The 20,594-nt window shown below is 39.5% G+C and overlaps 1 protein-coding gene across 1 annotated transcript in view; it reads right to left on the minus strand.

Annotated features, from left to right (window-relative positions):
• Positions 1 to 1,710: 1,710 nt before the first annotated feature.
• The window catches only part of CD109 (CD109 molecule), a 75,449-nt gene continuing 56,565 nt past the window's right edge, over positions 1,711 to 20,594 (minus strand). The window contains exons 26-33 of the mRNA XM_063124956.1: positions 20,037 to 20,202; positions 18,123 to 18,313; positions 17,242 to 17,397; positions 17,086 to 17,151; positions 8,490 to 8,632; positions 6,600 to 6,756; positions 5,394 to 5,496; positions 1,711 to 4,793 (exon numbers count right to left, since the gene is read on the minus strand). Coding sequence (XP_062981026.1) covers positions 4,621 to 4,793; positions 5,394 to 5,496; positions 6,600 to 6,756; positions 8,490 to 8,632; positions 17,086 to 17,151; positions 17,242 to 17,397; positions 18,123 to 18,313; positions 20,037 to 20,202 — 1,155 coding nt within the window. The 3' untranslated portion in view covers positions 1,711 to 4,620. The remainder of the gene's footprint in view (positions 4,794 to 5,393; positions 5,497 to 6,599; positions 6,757 to 8,489; positions 8,633 to 17,085; positions 17,152 to 17,241; positions 17,398 to 18,122; positions 18,314 to 20,036; positions 20,203 to 20,594) is intronic.

Genomic DNA, 20,594 nt, shown 5'->3' on the forward strand with positions numbered 1-20,594 from the left:
GGACGCATGAAAAACTGAGTGGCCAGTAACGAGCATGCTATAAAACACTCGTCTGATGATGCTCACAGAGGAAAAAGTGCCACAGCCACTCAATCAGCCATTTTAACAATAGTCCAGAGAGATGCCCATTCTTTAAATATATTCTATGCTTAGACACAAATGGTGCTTGTAGTCTCTTGTTCAGTTCAAAGAAATGATTTGCACGTACTCCAGATTAACAACACATTTGTTGAACTCAGCAGCCAGGGAATCAGATGAGATTTAAAGCACTTAGCCAGGGATAGGCAATGCAGTGCCCTCCAGATGTTTTGGACTATCATAATATCTGACCGTTGGCCAAGCTGGCTGGGGCTGCTGGGAGATGAGAGCAGAACATCTGGAGGGTGCCAGGGTGCCTTCTCCATGCCCTAAGCAGTGTAGGAAGAGAATAACTTAAGCAGAGATGGGCAGAGGTAGATCTCCAGATTCTTTGGACTTCAACTCTCAAATGCCCCTTCCAGCATGTCCATCCCTGCCTCCCATATGAGACTGCTCACTCATAAAAAATGTGCTGGAGATGCTCTCCTATGCATATAACCAACATTTGGCTGGGATGCTCAAGAGAGGGGCATCTAGAATGTGGAAATCCCTTCCAAATAGGCCTGCCTTGACCGCTCCCTGACAGCCTTCTGCTGGCTCACTCTTTCAACAACCATCTGATTGGCCAAACTGTTATTTTAAACTCCCTGGTTCCATCTGCTGTCTCCTGCTCCCTTTTCTTTATTTTACCTTGTAATTTTATTCTTAGTATTTCTTATTTCCATTTGTGTTGAGCATTTTAATGGAAAGGTGGGGTATAAAAGTTTTTAATAAATGCATAGGGGGGGTGTGTGTGTGCTGGACTGTTCCCCCAAATCACAACCTAACATTTATCTTATGTAGTTTTCTTGAGACAATGGTTTTCTAAGGCGTTTATAATCAGACTATTGTGATAAACATGTATATTAGGTAAGACCTAAAGTAGGATGACCATATGGAAAGGAGGACAGGGCTCCTGTATCTTTAACAGTTGTATTAAAAAGGGGATTTCAGCAGGTGTTGTTTCTATGCATGCAGCACCTGGTGAAATCCCCCCTTCATCACAACAGTTAAAGCTGCAGGAGCCCTGCCCTCCTTTGTATCTGTCAAGAAGACAGGGATCCTGCAGCTTTAACTGTTGTGATGAAGAGGGGATTTCACCAGGTGCTGAATGCATACAAATGACACCTGCTGAAATTCCCCTTTCTATACAACTGTTAAAGATACAGGAGCACTGTCCTCCTTTCCATATGGTCACCCTACCTAAAGTCTTGGGCATCTAGCAGAAGCTGCTGTGTCCAAGGACAGAGGGTGATTCTAAAACTCTTCTTGAATTCAGTTTCTAGCTTCCATGTATGCTATGGTATACAGTGTTTTTCACTAAATACAAACCTTTTCCAGTGATCAACAAATATAGAGACCTTGTGTCTGCAGGGCTTTATATATTTTCTTTTCAATACAGAATACTGGCTGGCTGTTTGGCAGAACACCAACTCGGAATCCAGCACCAGCATACACTGTGCATAAATGGTTCCCAATGCAGCAGCAAATGCCATGTAGAAGCTTGCTCCCATGCAAACATTGCCTTTGCTGGATTGGTGACACCCCTGGCCCATCCCATTAACATCCATGCGGAAAGCAAGAACAATCTAATCCAGCAAAGAATACGTTGCTCTTTAATGAAGCAATTGCAATGGCTTCAAGAATCAATGGAAAGGTACAGGTAGGCTACAGAAATTGGCCCAGCTATGAAAAATAGCTATAAATGTAGTACACTTTGTGTTCTGAATTTAAAAGCCAACACAATAATTTAGAGAACCCAGTAAAGAAAACTTCTATATTACTATAAACCAATTATTTTCTTTCCAGTTGTCCTTTAAAGTAAATTAATTACTTTAATTAATTTGGCAGAGAAAAATATGGTCTAATTATTAGTTCATTTATTATAAGTACATCAGATGAGCGTATTATTCCACTGGGTCTGGCTGGATATTCAGATTCCCCCACCACCACCACCATTTTTGAAACCTTAAATTTTAAATATATATTTCACTGAAGTCCACAATAACTTTTTCTTTTTTCTTTTTTTACATTCAGGTGTCATTTCAATGTCATAAATGCATATAGTTTCACTGCCACAGCACTTCTCTTTCCCCAAGTGCAAAAAATGTTCAAAATAGAGCAATCTCTAGCATGTCTACAGTCCAGTGCAAGCAAAATCGGCAGGTAGGTATTAGCTAAATTCAGTACATATGAACAGCTTGTAATTATGTAACAATTGATACTGTACTGAGCTGGGGGTGGGGGGATTCTGAAAAATGTCCTCTCTAAATCTGGATGTCTGACATTCACAAGACATATGTCTGCATATTCAGACATTTGCTCAATATTCCCTGAATATTTAATACTATATTTGACACAAAATAGTACTTTATTGAAATACTTGTTTTGTCGCTATCTAATAGTATTTGACAGTTGGTGTGCAATGAGATCTTGGACACACTTGATAGCTGACATGCAATGGTATTGCGTACTTGGCAATATTATAATGTTGATAGCTTATGATCTTTCATATTTGATGCTAACCAAAATGTAAACTATAAGGAATGCCAACAAGACAAACAATTAAGAGCTGAGGTTAAATTCCATGTTTATATTGTAAATTCAAATTTCAAGCTCAATTTTGCATTGTGCCAAAAGAAAAAATTGAAATTCTGGCAGAATTAAAATATTCATTTAGATCTAGCATGTACTAGGTTCTAGGCAACTTTTTATTTGTCTTTTACTGTACCTCCTTTTTAGGAAGATGGAGGCAGATTTCAATTTTGAACAGAGCTGACTGAGGAAAACACTACTACTTTTACCTCACATTGGGAGTTCCTGTATGTCCTTGTCTGGAGTGAAAGGAAGGCTGCTTTGGGTCCATATTAACATGTCCCCTGGCATTTGTTTTGTTCCTATTTCAAAAGTACCCCCCTTGTTTTAGAAGTCATTCTTCTTTGACCAACCACAGCAGAGAGTTTTTGTTTTAGACACTATGGGAGTTTTACTACCACTGAGGTATTCACATTCCTAGGGCCAGAACTCTCATTCTGCCTAATCTAGACAGATGCTGTGCCTGAGCCAGACTATAGCTCACAGCTCCTAATGCTTTTTCCTCACAGGCTTGCATGGACAAGCTGATGCTTCCCACTGGGCTCAGCTGAGAACCAGCCATTTGAGCAGTCTGTCTTACTGCCCAGTAAGAAGTAGGGGCATTAATAAATTTCATACTCTAAACTAAACACCTGACAATTTTCAGGATGAAAACATACATTGGTCACTGTTGAAGAAAGGAAGCCTTGAACCTTAAACCTCTTACTTTCACAGACCAGATCTGCATGTAAGGACAATCCATTTAAAAACCGTGGGATCATTGGGGACATGTGGCCAAGCTGCCTGCAGCACATCCGCCTATTCTACTTTACAGCACAACCCATGGTTGCCTCCTTCACAGGTTGTGCAGTGTGAGGTGCAATCCCAGACCACTAGGTTGATTAAGGGCTAAACAACCCAGAGATTAACCCAAGCAGCGGGTTGTTGTTACCTGCAAAAATACCCAATGATGTTTGTTTCATTAAAAAAAACCCACGCATAACTAGATACATTTTTTAAAAAAGTTAAGGCACTTTTCATTTTTTCAGGACATGTGGCCATCTGCTTGTGTGTCAGTGATGGCCATCTCCTTTGTTTGACTAGTTACTCAGTTATTTTGCGTATACAAGCGTGGCATATAGTGGCCTTTGGGTTTGTACAACGTAACTGAGGATGCAAGGGACAGCATACTAAATGTTAACCTAATCCAAAAATACTTTCTAGTTAAGCACCTCTGATGTTTAGTCAGCCTAAAATGCACTACAAACTAAATAGAATGTAAGGCTTAGGTAATCTTTTTTATATAATTCCTAAAACTAAAAACATTCTATTTCTTTTTTAAAAAACACTGTCTTATTTTAATGTACAAATAAAGAACTTTAATCAAATATACACACTCCATTTAATTTTTCCTCCTAATAAACTTGACCTCATGAATTCAGAAATGCTTACATTTTTTTTAAAATGGTTAAAGTTTCTGACATAGCCAGAATTTTAGAATTTGCATCTGATCCTTGTGTTACTAGATACAGACATTTAGGCTGCAAGCCCATACCCACTCACCTAGGAGAATGCCCCGCTGAACTCAGTGGGAGTTACTTATGAGTAGAGATGTATAGGATTTTGCAGTTAATCCCTGAACTTTAATATGTGCAGGAGATACCATTGAGACTAAAAATGGGGAGATTGGTCTGACCTGGAATTTTCCTTTCCTTTCAGTAGACTTAAGTGAGAAGTTTGGCCCTTCCTGATAGCTGTAGATAGATATTTGGAGAGGCAAGTTCTTGTCAGGAATACTAGACCTGTGAGTCTTATTAAGTGTAAATGCTCATAGCACCCAGGCTCAGTTGCCCAAATTACCCCTTTGCAGGATGGTGAGATGAGATCAATGGTACCCTTAGAAGTGCAAATGGGTACGATGCTCAGTGATTAGATCAGCCAACTATACAGCAAGCTTACATGTACTAGTAACAGTTCACAAGAGAGGGAAATTAGTGAAGAGCCATCTGTTTCACAAAGATCACATTCATCTTTTTCACAGAAGGTACAAGAAGACAAACTCTGCATCACTTTGGAGTTATAGTCTCTCACTGCTCTTCTCCCTGTTGAGAAATATTGAGGGGAAATGTTCAGTGTTGCTAGTTGTAAGTGTCAGTCAAATTTGAAATGCTACGTGGCTTATCACAGAAATCAGACCAAGGCCACTGAAACTCACCGTGTGAACCCTGAAACCAAATCCACTCTGCCATGATTTTGATTGATGCAGAGGATTTGATTCCACATTCTTAAGAACAATTGAACATCTGTCCTTTTGTTTTTCTTTTGCATAACTCTTGAAACCAAAACACTGTAACACTAGTTGAAATGAGCAGATTAAGTAGCCACTTGCAAGAGGTGACCCAGCTAAGTTTCTTTGAAATATAAGATTCAGATCCTTCAACTGAATGTAAATCAAAAGGATTCCACTAGCTCCATGTGGCACTGATCCCCTACACCAATAATACTACCATTGATCATTAGCAGAATTAACATTATTTATGTTCCTGTTGCTTCCAGTAATATTTATGCATCATACAGTCTTCAGTACATCTTCAATTTAATGTGATTCTTTCCTTACTTAAACAGTCCATTCTTCACTCCACCAACTACAATTGTATATTTCAGCACTGAATACAAGTTCAATCAAAATGATTGTCACTTACTAGGTTCATAATAATCCAGCACAGTCACAGAGGCAGCCTGTGTATTTGCCACTTTGAAGTCCCTCACAGCTGGAATATCCACACAAACCTGTGTTTCGTTTAACTAGAAAATAAAAGGTAAAACGTTCAAAGAGTCTATAATGAAGGCATAGAGCCAAATAGATATTTAATTAATGTCTTAACTTCTTATTGTTAAAAAAAAGCCCCAATGCATCCCTCATTGATTGCATATAGAACATTTTGCATTAACCAGCACCGACAGCTAGATATGGGATTGGTAGAACAGGCTCACATATGAACGCATGTACGTAGGGGATGTTCAGGGGGAGGGAAAGGTAAAATTTTCCACATTCAGGATAAGAGGACTGCAAGTCAAGACTTGTTCTGACACTCTAGATTGTATAAAAAGCACACACTAGGAACACAATGTGAATTCCTCCCCTTTGAGTGCTTAATTGGAGTGTCAACTCAAACAGAAAAAGCATTTACAGCAAGCTAGCTCCAAAAATCATTATTCAAAACATGTAGCTTTTAGCAGAAACACTATTTTGATTAACCTCTTATGGGAATATTGCCCTGTTCTACCAGTTCCAAAAAGGATTATTTAAATTTTTAAAATATTTTTGGAAACAAATAGTGAAAGCTAGTAATGTTATTTTGGAAGAACCTGTGTGTTTAGGCTCTAAAATATTCCTGTTAGCAATAATAAAAGGAACAGTATCCAAAGAAAAGGCACGGATTTTGTTTAATATGGCTGTAACAGCAAGAATAATATATGCTAAATACTAGAGGAATTCTCAAATACTTAAACTTACGAGAATGGTATGTTAAATTATGGGATTCACCCATTAAAAGTAAACTGACAAGGGTACTATGGGTAAAACAGGGGGTACATAATAAAAATTATATTGAAAATGAGTGGGATTGCCTTAAACAGTATGCCATACTAGTTTGGGAATGCAAGACAGAATAGAGAAGTGGTAAATCCAATTCTGTTGCTGCAGGAGTGTAATTTTTTAAAAAAGTTATTTATATATGTTTGTTGTACCATGGCTTTACACTGTGTGTTGACCAAATGTAATATTTATTTTTTAATAATAAATGAAAATAAACTTTTAATAAATTAGTTATTTGAATTGTAATAGTTTCATGAGTCAAACAGATCCTCATTCTAGAGATTTTTTTCCCCTTTGCATTTTGACTTACAGAGTCTAAATATAAATGGACTTTGCCTTCATCTTTCTCCACCTTCTTAATCGTATCATCTAATGGCATGAAACTGGGTGATAGAGAGAAACCACTCAGTAATCCAATCTCTAAGAGAGCCATTCCACTCCTTGAAGATGAGCCAGTACCCAAATACCTAACAAAGAAAAAAGAGGAGGGAATATTTTACACAGAAGAATACACATATGGACATTCCATTATAAATATTACATATAATAATTATGAAAAGTATATACATTTTATTGTACAAACCAAAGGCCATGACAAAAGGAAGATCACATCAAAAATACAAATAACCAGGAAAGAAAAAATAAAATAAAAAAGATATAAGGTGTATTCTAGGACTCTGGTCCCTCTAGTATACCAATAAAGTTTGCTCTGATTTTCTTGGCAGCTAACGGAAATATAGGTACTCGCCATATCCAAGTCTGACAGCAAATAACAGATTTTATTAAAGTATGCCTGAGTGAATCTCTCAATTTGCACTGATGGAATGTCAACCTGTGAAGAAGCTTGAATACTCAATGTACCCCCATAATGCCTCCAATATGACCTGTGATATGACTACATTTGACCTGAATGCTCTTCCTGCCCTGCTTTTTGCAGGGGAACTGTGCAAATTGTACACCCATACAGTCATATGACATATACACATTATAAGCCTGGTAGGGGATAAATATTGACACTTCACCACCACAACAAAAATGTAAGGATCCAATTTGCATGTGTGTGAACCTGTCCCCCAGTTTCAGTTAGTAAAAGAACATATGAACTTATGGCCAAGAATAAGCCATGCATCTGCAATAATACTTTTTTTAAAAAAACTGGAAATAGTATATTATTTCTTTCATTTGCTCTATCCTAATCCATAAGCAAAAGTTAGGATTGCCAATTAGGGACACATGAAAACTGCTATCATATGCAGTTTACAAAAAATGGCCTCTCTCCCTTAGCCTTCCAGCCATGCTCACGGAAGCATCTTCTTCTAGATGGTAATAGCTAAATATAGTAAATATTCACAGAATAATGCCGACGCACAGCTAGGCTATGAAAAAAATGATTGCGGCTTCTTACTTTATATGAGGTAATGCCTGAGTGCCCTTTAATGAAGGGAGCTCTTGAAATAGGTGTCAGAAGGATTTTGCTTGGCAAGGAGACTAAAACACCATCTCCATTATCTTGGAATAGAGCGTGCCTCCAATCTGTATTTTGAGTGCTTGACAGTAGTTAAAAGTAATTTAATAAAACGATATTTCTTTTTATATGGGGACAATTTGCAAGAGAGGAAGACTCACTTTTCAAAGCAATGCTCTTGGCCCTGGCAGGATGGCTGATTAAATACAGATATGGCTTTGAAAGAAAATTCAGTGCAACCGTTGGCTGAGGCTGGCTCGTGAGATTAAAAGGAAACAAAACCATCTGTGGGATGAATCACCAGGCCAAAGGAGCTGCTATTGAAAACAAATAACTGAATTGGAACTGGATGTAACTATGCCTGTGTTGTAATTGCAGATGGGAAGAGCGTGCTTCTCATTGCCATCCAGGTATAATTATTTTCTACAACACGTCTGTAGAAAGAGAGAGCCAGTGCAGTGACTGAGAAACAAAAGGGAGGTGTCAGAATGCTCAGAGAGTTGGGCAAAGGATAATAGAGTGCTTCACTATAAGATAAATAGTACAAATGGTATAAAAATGTCTATTAATCATCTGTTAAAACCTGCCCTAGTTTTTTGTTTTACATGTAATCTTTAATCCCTTTGGAATGAAGTTATTCATGTGTATGTAAAGATACCAAAAAAATGTCCCACTCAGAGATGTTATAAATTTTGCAAAGAAAGAAGGGAGGGATAACTCCTCATAGCTACTTACCTGGTGCAAACATTCAGTGTTAAATGATTTATATCACTTTTGTCATCTTTTACAACAACATCTAAGTCAAAGGCTTCTGGATTTTGTGCAGATCTACGCCTTCTGCTGATATGTGAATTTTTCACATTGTACATAATATTGAGCTATGAGAGAGCAAACATTAAAACTTCAGTGGAATAAATATAAGTGACATAATACAATCATCTGAGATCATGCACAAGGATAACGACATAGATCTAGAAAACAGATAAAAGCAGATGTAGGGCAGTTTATTTATTTATTTGTTACATTTCTATACTACCCAATAGCTGAAGCTCTTTGGGCAGTTCACAACAATTAAAAACAGAAAATACAAGAATCTAAATCCTAGATCCTGAAAAAATTCTAGCTGCAAGATTCCATTGTATCCCTCATGATTTGTAACATCCGTATGTAGGTAAGATCATCTGGAATTTTGACTTGGTTGTCATTAATATGCAAATGACACCCAGCTCTAGTTCTCTTTGTCATCAGAATCAGGTGAGGCTATGGAGGTCCTGAAACAGTGCCTGGACTAGGCAATGGGCTGCATGAGGGCTAGAAAACTGAAACAGGATTCTGACAAGACAGAGGCACCATGTGTTGGTGTATTACCAGTTCTGGATGGGGTCGCCCTCCCCCTGAGGGAGCAGGTGCACAACTTTGGGGTGTTCCAATATTGACACTAGAGCCTTCAGTGAATCGGAGCACCTTTTATCAGCCTTGGGTCATGCAACCTTTCCTGGATAGGGAAAGCCTGGCTGCAGTGCTCCCAGTTCTAATAACTTCCAGTCTAGATTACTGTAATGTGCTACACATGGGACTTCCCTTAAAATGGTTCTGAAGCGTCAACTCATATAGAATTTGGCTGCTGGAATTCTGGTCTATGATGAAGCCATGCTATGTCAGTGCTTAAGGAACAACACTGGCTGCCTATTTGCTACCAAGCTGAATTCAAAGTCCGTTTAATGGCTTAGAGTCAAAATATCGGAGGAAGCTCCTTTTGTCATACCAAGCTGTCTAAGCATTAAGATTGTCAGAGGAGGTCTTTTAAATTATTGTACTTTCAGCTGATTCAATCGTTTTCCCCCTCAGTTTTATACCTTGTTCTTTAATGTTTTATGTTTTCAAATCATTGTATTTGCACCAAGCCAATGGCGATTGCAATTTATTTCATACAAGTATATATCATCAAACATAAAACAGACATAAACTGTCCCGCATTTTTAATGTTTTATGTTGTTTTTAATTGTATTGTAGATTTCAATTTATAATAAATATTTACTGCCCTCACAGCCACATTTTTGAGGATGAAGTTATAGTCTATATTTTTAAAAAAATAAATAAGAAAACAAGTGTACGTAGTTACTTCAGGTCCAAACTAATTCAGTCAGTTATCACACACACCTGCCCAGCTGATCAAAATTGTATTTTTAAAACCTCTATGTTGGACGCAAATACTCATTTAAAGTCTTGTCTAGATTGATCCTGAGTTTATGCCATCTCAGAATTTAGCAATCAAATTCAGAAATGTTATACTATATACCACACAACCCAAAATCAAGATGGCAAAACACATAACTATTTCTGAAACAAAAATCTCCAGCTCCAAGGCCTCAAAACAAGTTCATCAAGATCCCAAAAGAATAAAGTCCATTACAATATGCTTTCCCTTCATGGGAGGCATGCTGTGAATTTGGACAAATCAAGCTGGAAGCAAATCAGCAATTTGTCATCACTCAAACACTGTTGTTTCAGTATTTGCCAAGTAAAGCAGAAGGGTAAGAATTTACCAGCAACGCATGAACATCTGAAGCAACATACTGAATGGCCCTGTAAGCAAGCATTTTACTGGAAGCAGTATCCTGTTTAATTTTCCATTCTTTCTTGACCCTGGTCAAAGAAAAGTCCATACAGAAAGGAAAGCTCACACAGGGGAGACTGAAGATGCTTTACCTGGCTGCAGTGTCAGCTTAAGACTGGAAAGGTTACCAGATACAAAAGAGGGTGTGCAATGCATGGTAGATGTCATGTTCTAGTCCTGGGGCAAAAGGCACGTGGACCAAGGTGGTTGGAGCTAGCTTCATTTCACTGTGTGGAAGAACTGGCAGTGTGCCTGGCAGATGTCCTGGGACAAAGGCACTTGCTTGCTGTTTCAAGACACCTGATCGTTCGCTCTATCTAGAGTTTTAGTTTGGCCAAATAAAAACAAATCATCGAAAACCCTCGCCCAAGCAAATAGGAAGCTGCCCTGTTAATATTTGAAGTATTGCCATCTCCTGATCCCATAGAGGGGTTCATCAGACGAGTGTTTTATCGCACACTCACTACTGCCTACTGATGTTTTTTCATGCATCCTCTAGACGAAGTTTGCCTCCCGCTCCTTCTTGCCTTCTTTCCGTCACAAAAGACCCCCCAAAATCCAACTTTTTTAGAAACTGAATGTGCCGCCATTTCCTGCTGTGTGCAAGGAAAGCGGCACTATAAAAACACCCCCTAAATGGGACACATGGTCTTTGTTCACTTCCTCTTTCTTCTCTGGGAAGAAAGGGGAAGTATTGTGGGACAGGAGCGAGGGCAGAGAAGTGACGGTAGGGAACCGTGGTTTTCTCCCCCTGTGTGAGGACGCTCAGAGTCTCCTGTCTTAAAAAGTTTCAGCAAGTGCAGCTCCTCTCATCACACTGATAAAATGGCACAAACATCTGCCAACCCCTTCCAGCGAGTATTAAAAGCAAAGAAGCATCTTTTAAGGCCAGTCACTGGCAGCCTTATTAAGCACTAACAATAGTTTTGGAAGCAAGCCCCACATTATTCCATCTGAAATGTGTCAAGTATTTAGAAAGTTTCCTGCCAGTCCAGGAATCCTTTACTCTCCCATGTTTACCCTTAAGCTAAGATCATAGCAAACAGATGTCTGGATGAAGGTATATGCTAAAGTGTTATCTTCAGCAGGAGAGTCTTCTTGGTACTATTTTATTTGGCAGTTGAATTGAGCCTTGAGGAAGAAACAGAAAGCTAACTATCTTGCACTAAAAAATATGAATTTATGAACCAGTGGAAATGGGTGGGAGGATTCACAACATCATCAAAACAGATCTGTGTCAGTTTACAAGAGTTGGCTTTTCCTCTGTTAAAAAGAAGAAATGTAATTAAAACTTAATTTCAAAATAAGTATGCCCACCTTGACTAAAATAACAAGACAACGCAATTAAAACCAATCTGAATTCATTTGTTTGCTACAGCTATATGCATGGAAGAGATGTCAGCTTCCAAAACCAAGCAAAGACAGGCTTCTGGAAGTAATGCATGTTATGTCCAAAGTCTGCAGCAAGAGCTGTACATTTCACCATGAAGAGTTGAATTAAGGATGCTTCCTTTTCAGCCAGGAGGACAGCTTGTAAGTTTATCAACAGTAGACGCAAAGAGCACAACAACTCTGCCTCTGTACTTGTTTTATCCAAGATAAATAAATTTTCAAGCAGGCTGAGGTGAGGGTAATAAAGAAACTCAAAGACTCCCTAAGAAAAGATATTCGGAATAGATACAAAACAGTTAGACTCTTAGGGAGAAAAAATCTACAGGATCTCCTAAAAATAAATCTGCCCTGTGGGAAAATGTGTCTGTGCCAGAATTGTCTCTGTTCTTAGAATCACCAGGAGTTTCATCACATTATATACAAGGGAACCAGGTGGCCCACAAAACTGAATGGAGCCCACAAACCATGTAATGGGACATGCCAGATGCTTAACAACCCCAACCCCAACTACCCATTATTATTATTATTATTATTATTATTATTATTATTATTTATTTATTTATTTATTTATATAGCACCATCAATGTACATGGTGCTGTACAGAGTAAAACAGTAAATAGCAAGACTCTGCCGCATAGGCTTACAATCTAATAAAATCATAGTAAAACAATAAGGAGGGGAAGAGAATGCAAACAGGCACAGGGTAGGGTAAGCAGGCACAGGGTAGGGTAAAACTAACAGTATAAAGTCCGCACAACATCAAGTTTTAAAAGCTTTAGGAAAAAGAAAAGTTTTTAGTTGAGCTTTAAAAGCTGCGATTGAACTTGTAGTTCTCAAATGTTCTGGAAGAGCGTTCCAGGCGTAAGGGGCAGCAGAAGAAAATGGACGAAGCCGAGCAAGGGCCCTTGGGCAGGCGAGAAACATGGCATCAGAGGAGCGAAGAGCACGAGCGGGGCAATAGTGTGAGATGAGAGAGGAGAGATAGGAAGGAGCTAGACCGTGAAAAGCTTTGAAGGTTAACAAGAGAAGTTTATATTGGATTCTGAAGTGAATTGGAAGCCAATGAAGAGATTTCAGAAGCGGAGTAACATGGTCAGAGCGGCGAGCCAAGAAGATGATCTTTGCGGCAGAGTGGTGAACAGAAACCAACGGACTGATGTGAGAAGAAGGAAGGCCAGAGAGAAGAAGGTTGCAGTAGTCCAACCGTGAAATAGCAATCAACCCTTCTTGCAATCTCAGGCGGAAACAAAATTAGAAACTTTATTGATCCCTGAAGTGGGTTGCTATACATGGCTGGGAGGCTGCATTTGCCTTGGTAGGTCACAACGTCAGAAGGGCTGCCAACAGCAAACCAGCACCTCTGCTGTCAGCCTAATCCTACAGCACAGCAGTAGCTGCAACAGTCGGAACTATAGAGCTTGCATCATACAGCTCCTTAAAACAAGGCACAAAGGTTTCTTCCTGCATGTGGTGAGTGTGACACAGAGATGCCCTACTCCGACTCACCTTTGCCTTTATTTATTTATTTTTTAAAAAATACAGTCTGTGCCACAATTTAGAGATCTAGGGCTGAGGAGCAATATGTAAGATGCTGCACCAACCCCCACCTGAACCTGCCCAAACTTCTTGCTCAGAGCAGCTGTGCCAAGACACAGAAGCCAGTGAGGTACAGAAGCATCATTGATTACAGCTGTGGCCTGTAGCACTTGGCCTGGGCTTAGCCTGCAGGGACAAATTGTTCTGTCAACTTTTTCTGTGTGCGCCAGAACATATAAGTTGCTCCATTGCAACAGTGTCTCATACTACAGAGCCATTAATACAGTGAAAGATTGTAACAATCACTTCCTATTTCATTTTGCGGACGCAACACAGATCTAACTTGTGGGTTGATGGGGGGAAATAACCTTTTGAAAGGTATTGGAATTCTTTTTCCTTTGGCAGGAACCGTGCCAAGTAACAGGAAAAAAGTGGGTAGTTCCAGCAGACAAAAATTGTGTTGGATGAAATGACTCTTAAAAGTCTTCTTTCTCTTTTTTTCTTTCTTTCTTTTTTTGCTTTGCCAAACTAAGGGAGAAAAGTGCAGGGTTTTGGAACTGAATCAAGGTAGCTCCATCTTATAAACCTGATTTTAGATTTCTAGCCTTCTGTCCGTTTCCACCTCTTATGAGGGGAACCTCCTACTTCATCCTTTACCTCAAGGAAAGGCACATTCCAGGCTGTGCCAAATTTCCTAAATCTCTAATGACCTACTGCTACATTTATGTGTAGAGTGAACAACTGTGAGCCCCACCTTCAACAGGACATTAGAACTGGACTTGGGCCTAGGGTAGGGTGGCCATTTGTGGCCAAAAAAAAGAGGGCAAAAGAGGAAGCCAATTCACATTAAATTTTTATTTGCTAATTTTTATGTATAGATGCAAATATAGATATAAGTATTATAATTTAAATAGAAATACGGAGTGTGGAAAACTGTGACCAGGGGACCTGTGGTACCTTGCTCAATGTGCTGTCCAGATGCTGCTGGTGGGGAATTGGATTGGACAGCCCAAGGAATGTATCCTTCAAACAGAGGATACATTCTGGCAGGCTTTCAAATATAGGACAGTCCTTTGTAAACGAGGACACATCACTACTTTAGTGGCCAAGTACCAGGACTGGCAAAAAGCCATCACTTGTGATGCTTGCTCCAGAACCTACAACCTGCTGTACCAACGCCACTTTAAAATATATACAGTGAAGTAGATCAACAATGCAATCCTGTGCACATACACACTTAAGTGTAAACACCATTGACCCAGGTGGGATTTACTTCTGAGTAAATATGTATAGGATCAGTGTTACTGTTTGGGGGAGGGGAAAATAACAAAGTTGCTATTTTCTGAGGTTCATTTCTTGTGGTAATAAATTAAAATTTATAATGCAATGTTTACATTTGATTAAACTCTAGATTAATAGAGTAGATAATCAAATTAATCACCTTTGAGCTTTTCATTTTTAAAAAAATATAAATTTGTGAGATTTTGCATTTGTAGTTATTCTTATTCTTAATATTTATGTATAAAGCACCATCAATTTTCATGGCGCTGTACAGAATAAAATAAAACAAGACAATCTGCCATATGGCTTACAATCTAATCTCACAGTAACAGACAGGGGAGGGAGGGGAAAACCCAACCGGGGTAGGGGGCATTAAAACTAAAATATAGACTAGTGTGATAGTGCTACGATGATCATACTAGTCTAAAAGTTAATTTTTAGCGATTTGATTGCTGTTGGAAATGATCCCTGCAAAGTCCACTTCAGTCTGATATGATGGATGAGCAAATAATTCCCTGCTGTGATACTGATTCAGATCTTGGCCTTCACTATTGAAATTTTTCTCCAGCACATTGGAACTTTGTTGTAATCAAAAACAGCATTTATGAAAATGCATACACAACAATAATTGCAATTCACAATGATCCAAGTTCTCACTAAGATTTTACAGGAATAACGTATAGTTTATTCTGCAATTCCTGCTAATGTTCAATTGCAGCTCTTTCTTTGCTAATGTAATGTATATCACTATTTATTCATGTAGAATTTAAGGAAGAATGGAATTTGGCTCAGTAACTTATACACTTGGTTCAATGCTTTCTATGAGGATTAAAAAAATACCTACGTGAAACAAAACCTGAGTGTCATTACTAATTGCTAAATCAGAGTCTGTGGCCTTACTACCCCTTTGTTCTTTCAGCAACACTGTCTCCTCTGACAGTATCCAAACGGAGGCAGATCTCAAACACAAATGTTGTCACACACAAACATTCACATGGGTCATTCTCACTCTCACCCTGTCCTTCCCCTTCCTTGTCATGTTAGGCTGTGTATCACTATTCTAATTCTACAGAAAAGTAAATACCCCCCTTGGTTGACAAGAGAGCAACCAGTATGTTTTGTGCTGAAAAAACATCTGAGATCATAACTGCACTGAAATTAAAAAATTAAATAAGAATTCACTTGTAAGGATGTATAAACCTAGCAGCAGCCATTCCATCAGGCTGCAGAGCAGAGGGAGAGAAGAGAAGCAGGCCTATTTCATTACCTCTGCTGAGACACCAGCTGCCCTTGGCTGTCCCTTCAACTGTTACCTAGTAGCATCGACTCCATCAGATTCAGGCTACCTAACTGTTTTCATCCCAGCTAGTTGCAATAAGAACTGTAGATTTAAGAACTGGTGCCAGAACTTGCTCCCCCCCCCTCTCATTCCTCTCCATCTCTTTTGTTTTGTGTGTCAGATTGAACACCTGAGGGTAGAAACCCATCTCACTGCTGATATTTGTAAACAGCTTTTGGAGCTACAGGGTAAGAACACTTTAAATAAAGCATTATTAAATGAATGTATTTTTTAAAAAAAACACACACATAGTAAATTGTATTATAAAATCCATAAATCAGTATGGCATAAAAATTCTGCATCACTAAGTAGTGTTAAAGTGATTTGCCTGGAATTAATCAATCCCTGAAGAAATCTAATTCCATAATTCTCAAAAATGTAACCAACCAACCCTCTCAAAAAAAAAACCCCTGTTTTTAACACAGTCTTATGCCATTAATGACAAGCTATGCAAGTACTTCTCCTGACAAAGGCAAATCACAATGTGGGTGGAGAGGAGGAAAGGATGAGAAAGTCCCCTTGTATAAGGTCTACTGACTAACAATAGTTCAAGTCCAAGCCATAGATTCCAGACGGGATGGATTACATTATTAGTATCACATAATAGTTACAATGAAGTAGTAGATCAGCGGTGCAGAGATTCCAGCCCACAGGCCTAACCTGGTTTGCAGAGCACCCCAACCTGGACCACATAGCCTCTTGGGGTAGTCGTCCCCTGCTATCTTCAATTTGAGATCAGAGCGGGGATTCCTCTACTGGCACATCAGCAGCAAAACCTGGCACTTGGCATCAATTGGGCATGGCCACTTGAACTCATACAATCTGTGTAGGGTGGCAACCTACAACCTGTGTAGGTTGAGCAATCATTCAGCCCATCGCCCAATGAGTTCCTCATCCTTGTCTTAGATAATATTTGTAAGCACAGCCTTTGAAGACCAAATGCTCTGGGAAAGTCTAAGATAATCAAGACACATAGGACGCCTCAGTTTGGCTAGGCCTCTAGCCAGTGGCTTAGTTAACAAAATGCTGAATCCACCCGATAGTGCAAATGCTATCCACCTAATCAAAGTTTCTACTTCAAATAGGCTTCCACTGCAAAACCCTTTGAAAAGAAAGCTCCAAACTTTCTGCTACCCAAAACCCTCCCAATCTCTATTGTTACATACCTGGAAGATTCCAAAACCACGGCCACTTGCGGAAACTTTAATTCCCATGGGTTGTGATGCTGCAATCTAAAAGAAATGGTGAACATTAGTATGCTCAGAAAAGCATAGTGAGGTGGATGCCATGCTAAAAATGTTGCTGCTTCTTTACTGCAGTACCTCCTTGGTCTTGAGAAGAAAGCGGTTTTCGTTATTGATTCTGAACACAGATGGATTTTGTTCGCTATATCCATCGACAGTTACATCCATTTCAGTTTCGATGCCAGTAGTGTGTACTGCACAGGTACTCAAAGCTTGCAGGGCTACTATAGTGTCCTGTTAATAAAAAGAAGTTCTTTTTAATATGAATGGCTGTGAAGTGTGAGAGCCAGTGTGGCGTAGTGGCTAAAGTGCTGGACTGGGAGTCAGGAGATCTGGGTTCTAGTCCCCACTTGGCCATGGAAGCTCACTGGGTGACTTTGGGCCAGTCACAAACTCTCAGCCCAAACCACCTCACAGGATTGTTGTTGTGAGGATAAACTGGAGAGGAGGAGGAGGATTATGTATGCCACCTTGGGTTCCTTAGAGGAAAAAAGGCGGGATATAAATGCAATAATAAATAAAATAAAATAAATAAAGGTACTAGCCTATCTTGCAGTACAATTCTTAGACTGATTCACACAGCATTACTCCAAATATATTCAAGGTAGCATAAGTGGGGTACCCAGGTAGTCATTCACCCAAGGCACAGGCCACACCAACCCCTCAGACAATGCACAGGACCCATCTGCAATTAAACTGTGAATTTGACATAAATGTAGTAGAAGGTCCTGATTGGCAATTATGGAAAATCAAAAATCTCTAGTTTATCCCTAAAAACATTTACATATGAATTCTTGGCATTCCAGAAACCACTGCCTGAGCAGTTAATGCCTCCGTACTTTGTAAGTTTCCAGTCTGAGGCTTTAAATGAAACACTCCATGCCTGGAGTCACATAAAAAGGAATTATTACTTCAAAAAGAAACCAACTTAGTTAATTTTGCAAAGATGATTTTCCAACCTGTGTAGAAGAAAAACCTCCCAGGTGGTTTCTTTGCTGACTGAGCCACTTCATGATAGGGATCCCCTCTAATAATCTGTCTTGTTTAGCATGAGACAAGAGAGCGTAGCCTGCAGCCTCGATATCTACAGAACGTGGCTGCCAGGAATCAGACAGTTCAGAAGCTGGTGAAATCCAGAATCTGAGATCTCCTGAAAAAGAGAAACAAACTTTCACAGGAGGAGGAGGAGGAGGAGGAGGAGGAGGTTCTAATATTCTGAAGTTTATATACTGACAACGATTTCAATGATCAATTCAATGATTTCTGATACTAAGAACTTAAGAGCCAAAGGTCCATCTAGCCCAGCATTCTGTTCACACAGTAGCTAATCACCTGCCCACAGGAAACCCACAAGGAGGACATGAGGGCAATTGCACCCTCCTGCTCATGTTCCCTAACAACTGGTGTACATAAGTATACTGCCTCTGAGACTGGAGGTACTTATTCTTAAGTATTCAATTTTAAAACACCTCAACAATAAGTGCTATTGGTCAAAATACATGGCCATTTCAGACATGCCACAGCAACAAAGTAGGATTTACTATGGAGCCTACTCTCAAGAGGGAGCTGCAGCTAATTCTGTATCTCAGACAAGTGTAACTATGTTATACACTTGTTTTCAAGCAGCTGTTTGTCATATTCACACCTCATAGTTTTAGGCCAGCTTTGTAAATAGCTACTTGTTTTTGTTGCATGCAGCAAGGAAAACCTAGCCTCCAGACAACCAGGCAGAGCAGGTTTTGTGAACTGCAGGGCTCCAACGCCCCCCCACCCCCATCAAATCATATTATACCCTATCATACATACTAATGGCAAATTCATTATCTGATTGCCGATACTTATGTAGTCCCAATGGAGCCATCCCCATACAACAGGGAGATACAAGCAGGCTTTGAGGAATCCCAACATCTGCAGAAGTACAAACAATCTTTAGGGGGAAACCCTAAAGCTCAGTGGCCACAAGACACTGAGTGTCTGTTGAGGCGGGCGGGTGGTAAAATGGCAGGGGAGGGAAGCATGTAATGGAGTATCCTGAAAACAGGTATGGCTAACTGGAACGTTGAACAGGAACACTCCACACTGCAATATTTTGTGGCACATCCTACTTGTAAATGAGTAAGAGGCATGAGAGAGCAAACAGGAGGCACATTTGGACAACACGTTTGCCAACCTTGCCCTCATAGACCACACCATGGATGACTATTTGCATGCTACACTTGGGCAACATGAAAATAAATTCTCCGGTAGAAGGGCAGGGTTGGCTATTTCTCCCCCCCCCCCTCCGCCCTCCCCACTGAATGGCGGCGCTAGTTCCCCCTTACCTGATCATCAATAATTCTTAGTACAGTGGCCTAACAAAAAACTAAGACAGGGAAGAATTCCTAATATTCTCAAAATTCATAATTGTGGCCAATTTTGTAACTAGTCAGGCAGGGGCTATCTGTAAATTATGCAATAGCTTCTATGGGTCCAGTTTACATTTTCTTTAGACCAGTGTGAAGAGTACTATCCAGGCAAATATTTAACCACAATTATTGATTTGACTATCTGCAATTGTTTTCCTTGAAATGAAATGCATAGCATTACTGTCACTGAAATTAACACCATTTTGAAGGTTTCCAATCTTTTTAAAAGGTAAGGTTTTAGGAAGCTGAAAGGGGATTTAGCATGTTTGGTATTTTAATGCCATTTAATTGGATCTTATTGTGATATATACACACACACACACACACACACACACACACACACACTAATGTTCTGGCAAATCTCACTCACCCTTGTATTGGATTTATTTGGCCCAAAACACACACACACACACACACACACACACACACACACACACATCTTCCTATGTAAAGTCTATCTTACTCTACCTTGTTGTTCTGATCTCTCATTTAGTATGTCCAGAGCGGTCTTTGATTCTGCACTTTTTGCCAGTGACAAAGCATAAGTCATAAGAGCCAGCGTATAATTATCTGATATGCCTTCACTTAATTTAAATTCCAGAAAGTTCAATGCTCTTCTTATATTCTCATCATACTGGGGAAACAAAGATCGCATTGTAAGAGATGCATGTTAACAACTTAAAATAAATTATGGCCTATAACCAAGCAAATGGTGACAAGAGCAAAATGTTAAATACAAATCTATACCCAAAGTAAAAACATAAGATGCTAATGTCAGGAGTTGTGCGTATGCCACAATTCTACAACACACAAAAAGCCACAGAATGTTCTGAATGGTTAAGGTCCTGAGAATCCCCACTTTCAACAAGTTTCTAGCCCTTATAGTTGAGAAGATATGCTTGAAAGGCTAGAGACAAAGCCAGCTGAAATCTCAGCAGGCAGTGAGTGCATGGCTGGCGGGGGGTGTGGGCATTCAGTGCCATATACACAGCTCCTTGCCATTCTGTCAAAGGGATGAGACACTCA

The sequence above is a fragment of the Elgaria multicarinata genome, chromosome 4 (genome assembly GCF_023053635.1).
Source record: "Elgaria multicarinata webbii isolate HBS135686 ecotype San Diego chromosome 4, rElgMul1.1.pri, whole genome shotgun sequence".
NCBI lineage: Eukaryota > Metazoa > Chordata > Lepidosauria > Squamata > Anguidae > Elgaria > Elgaria multicarinata.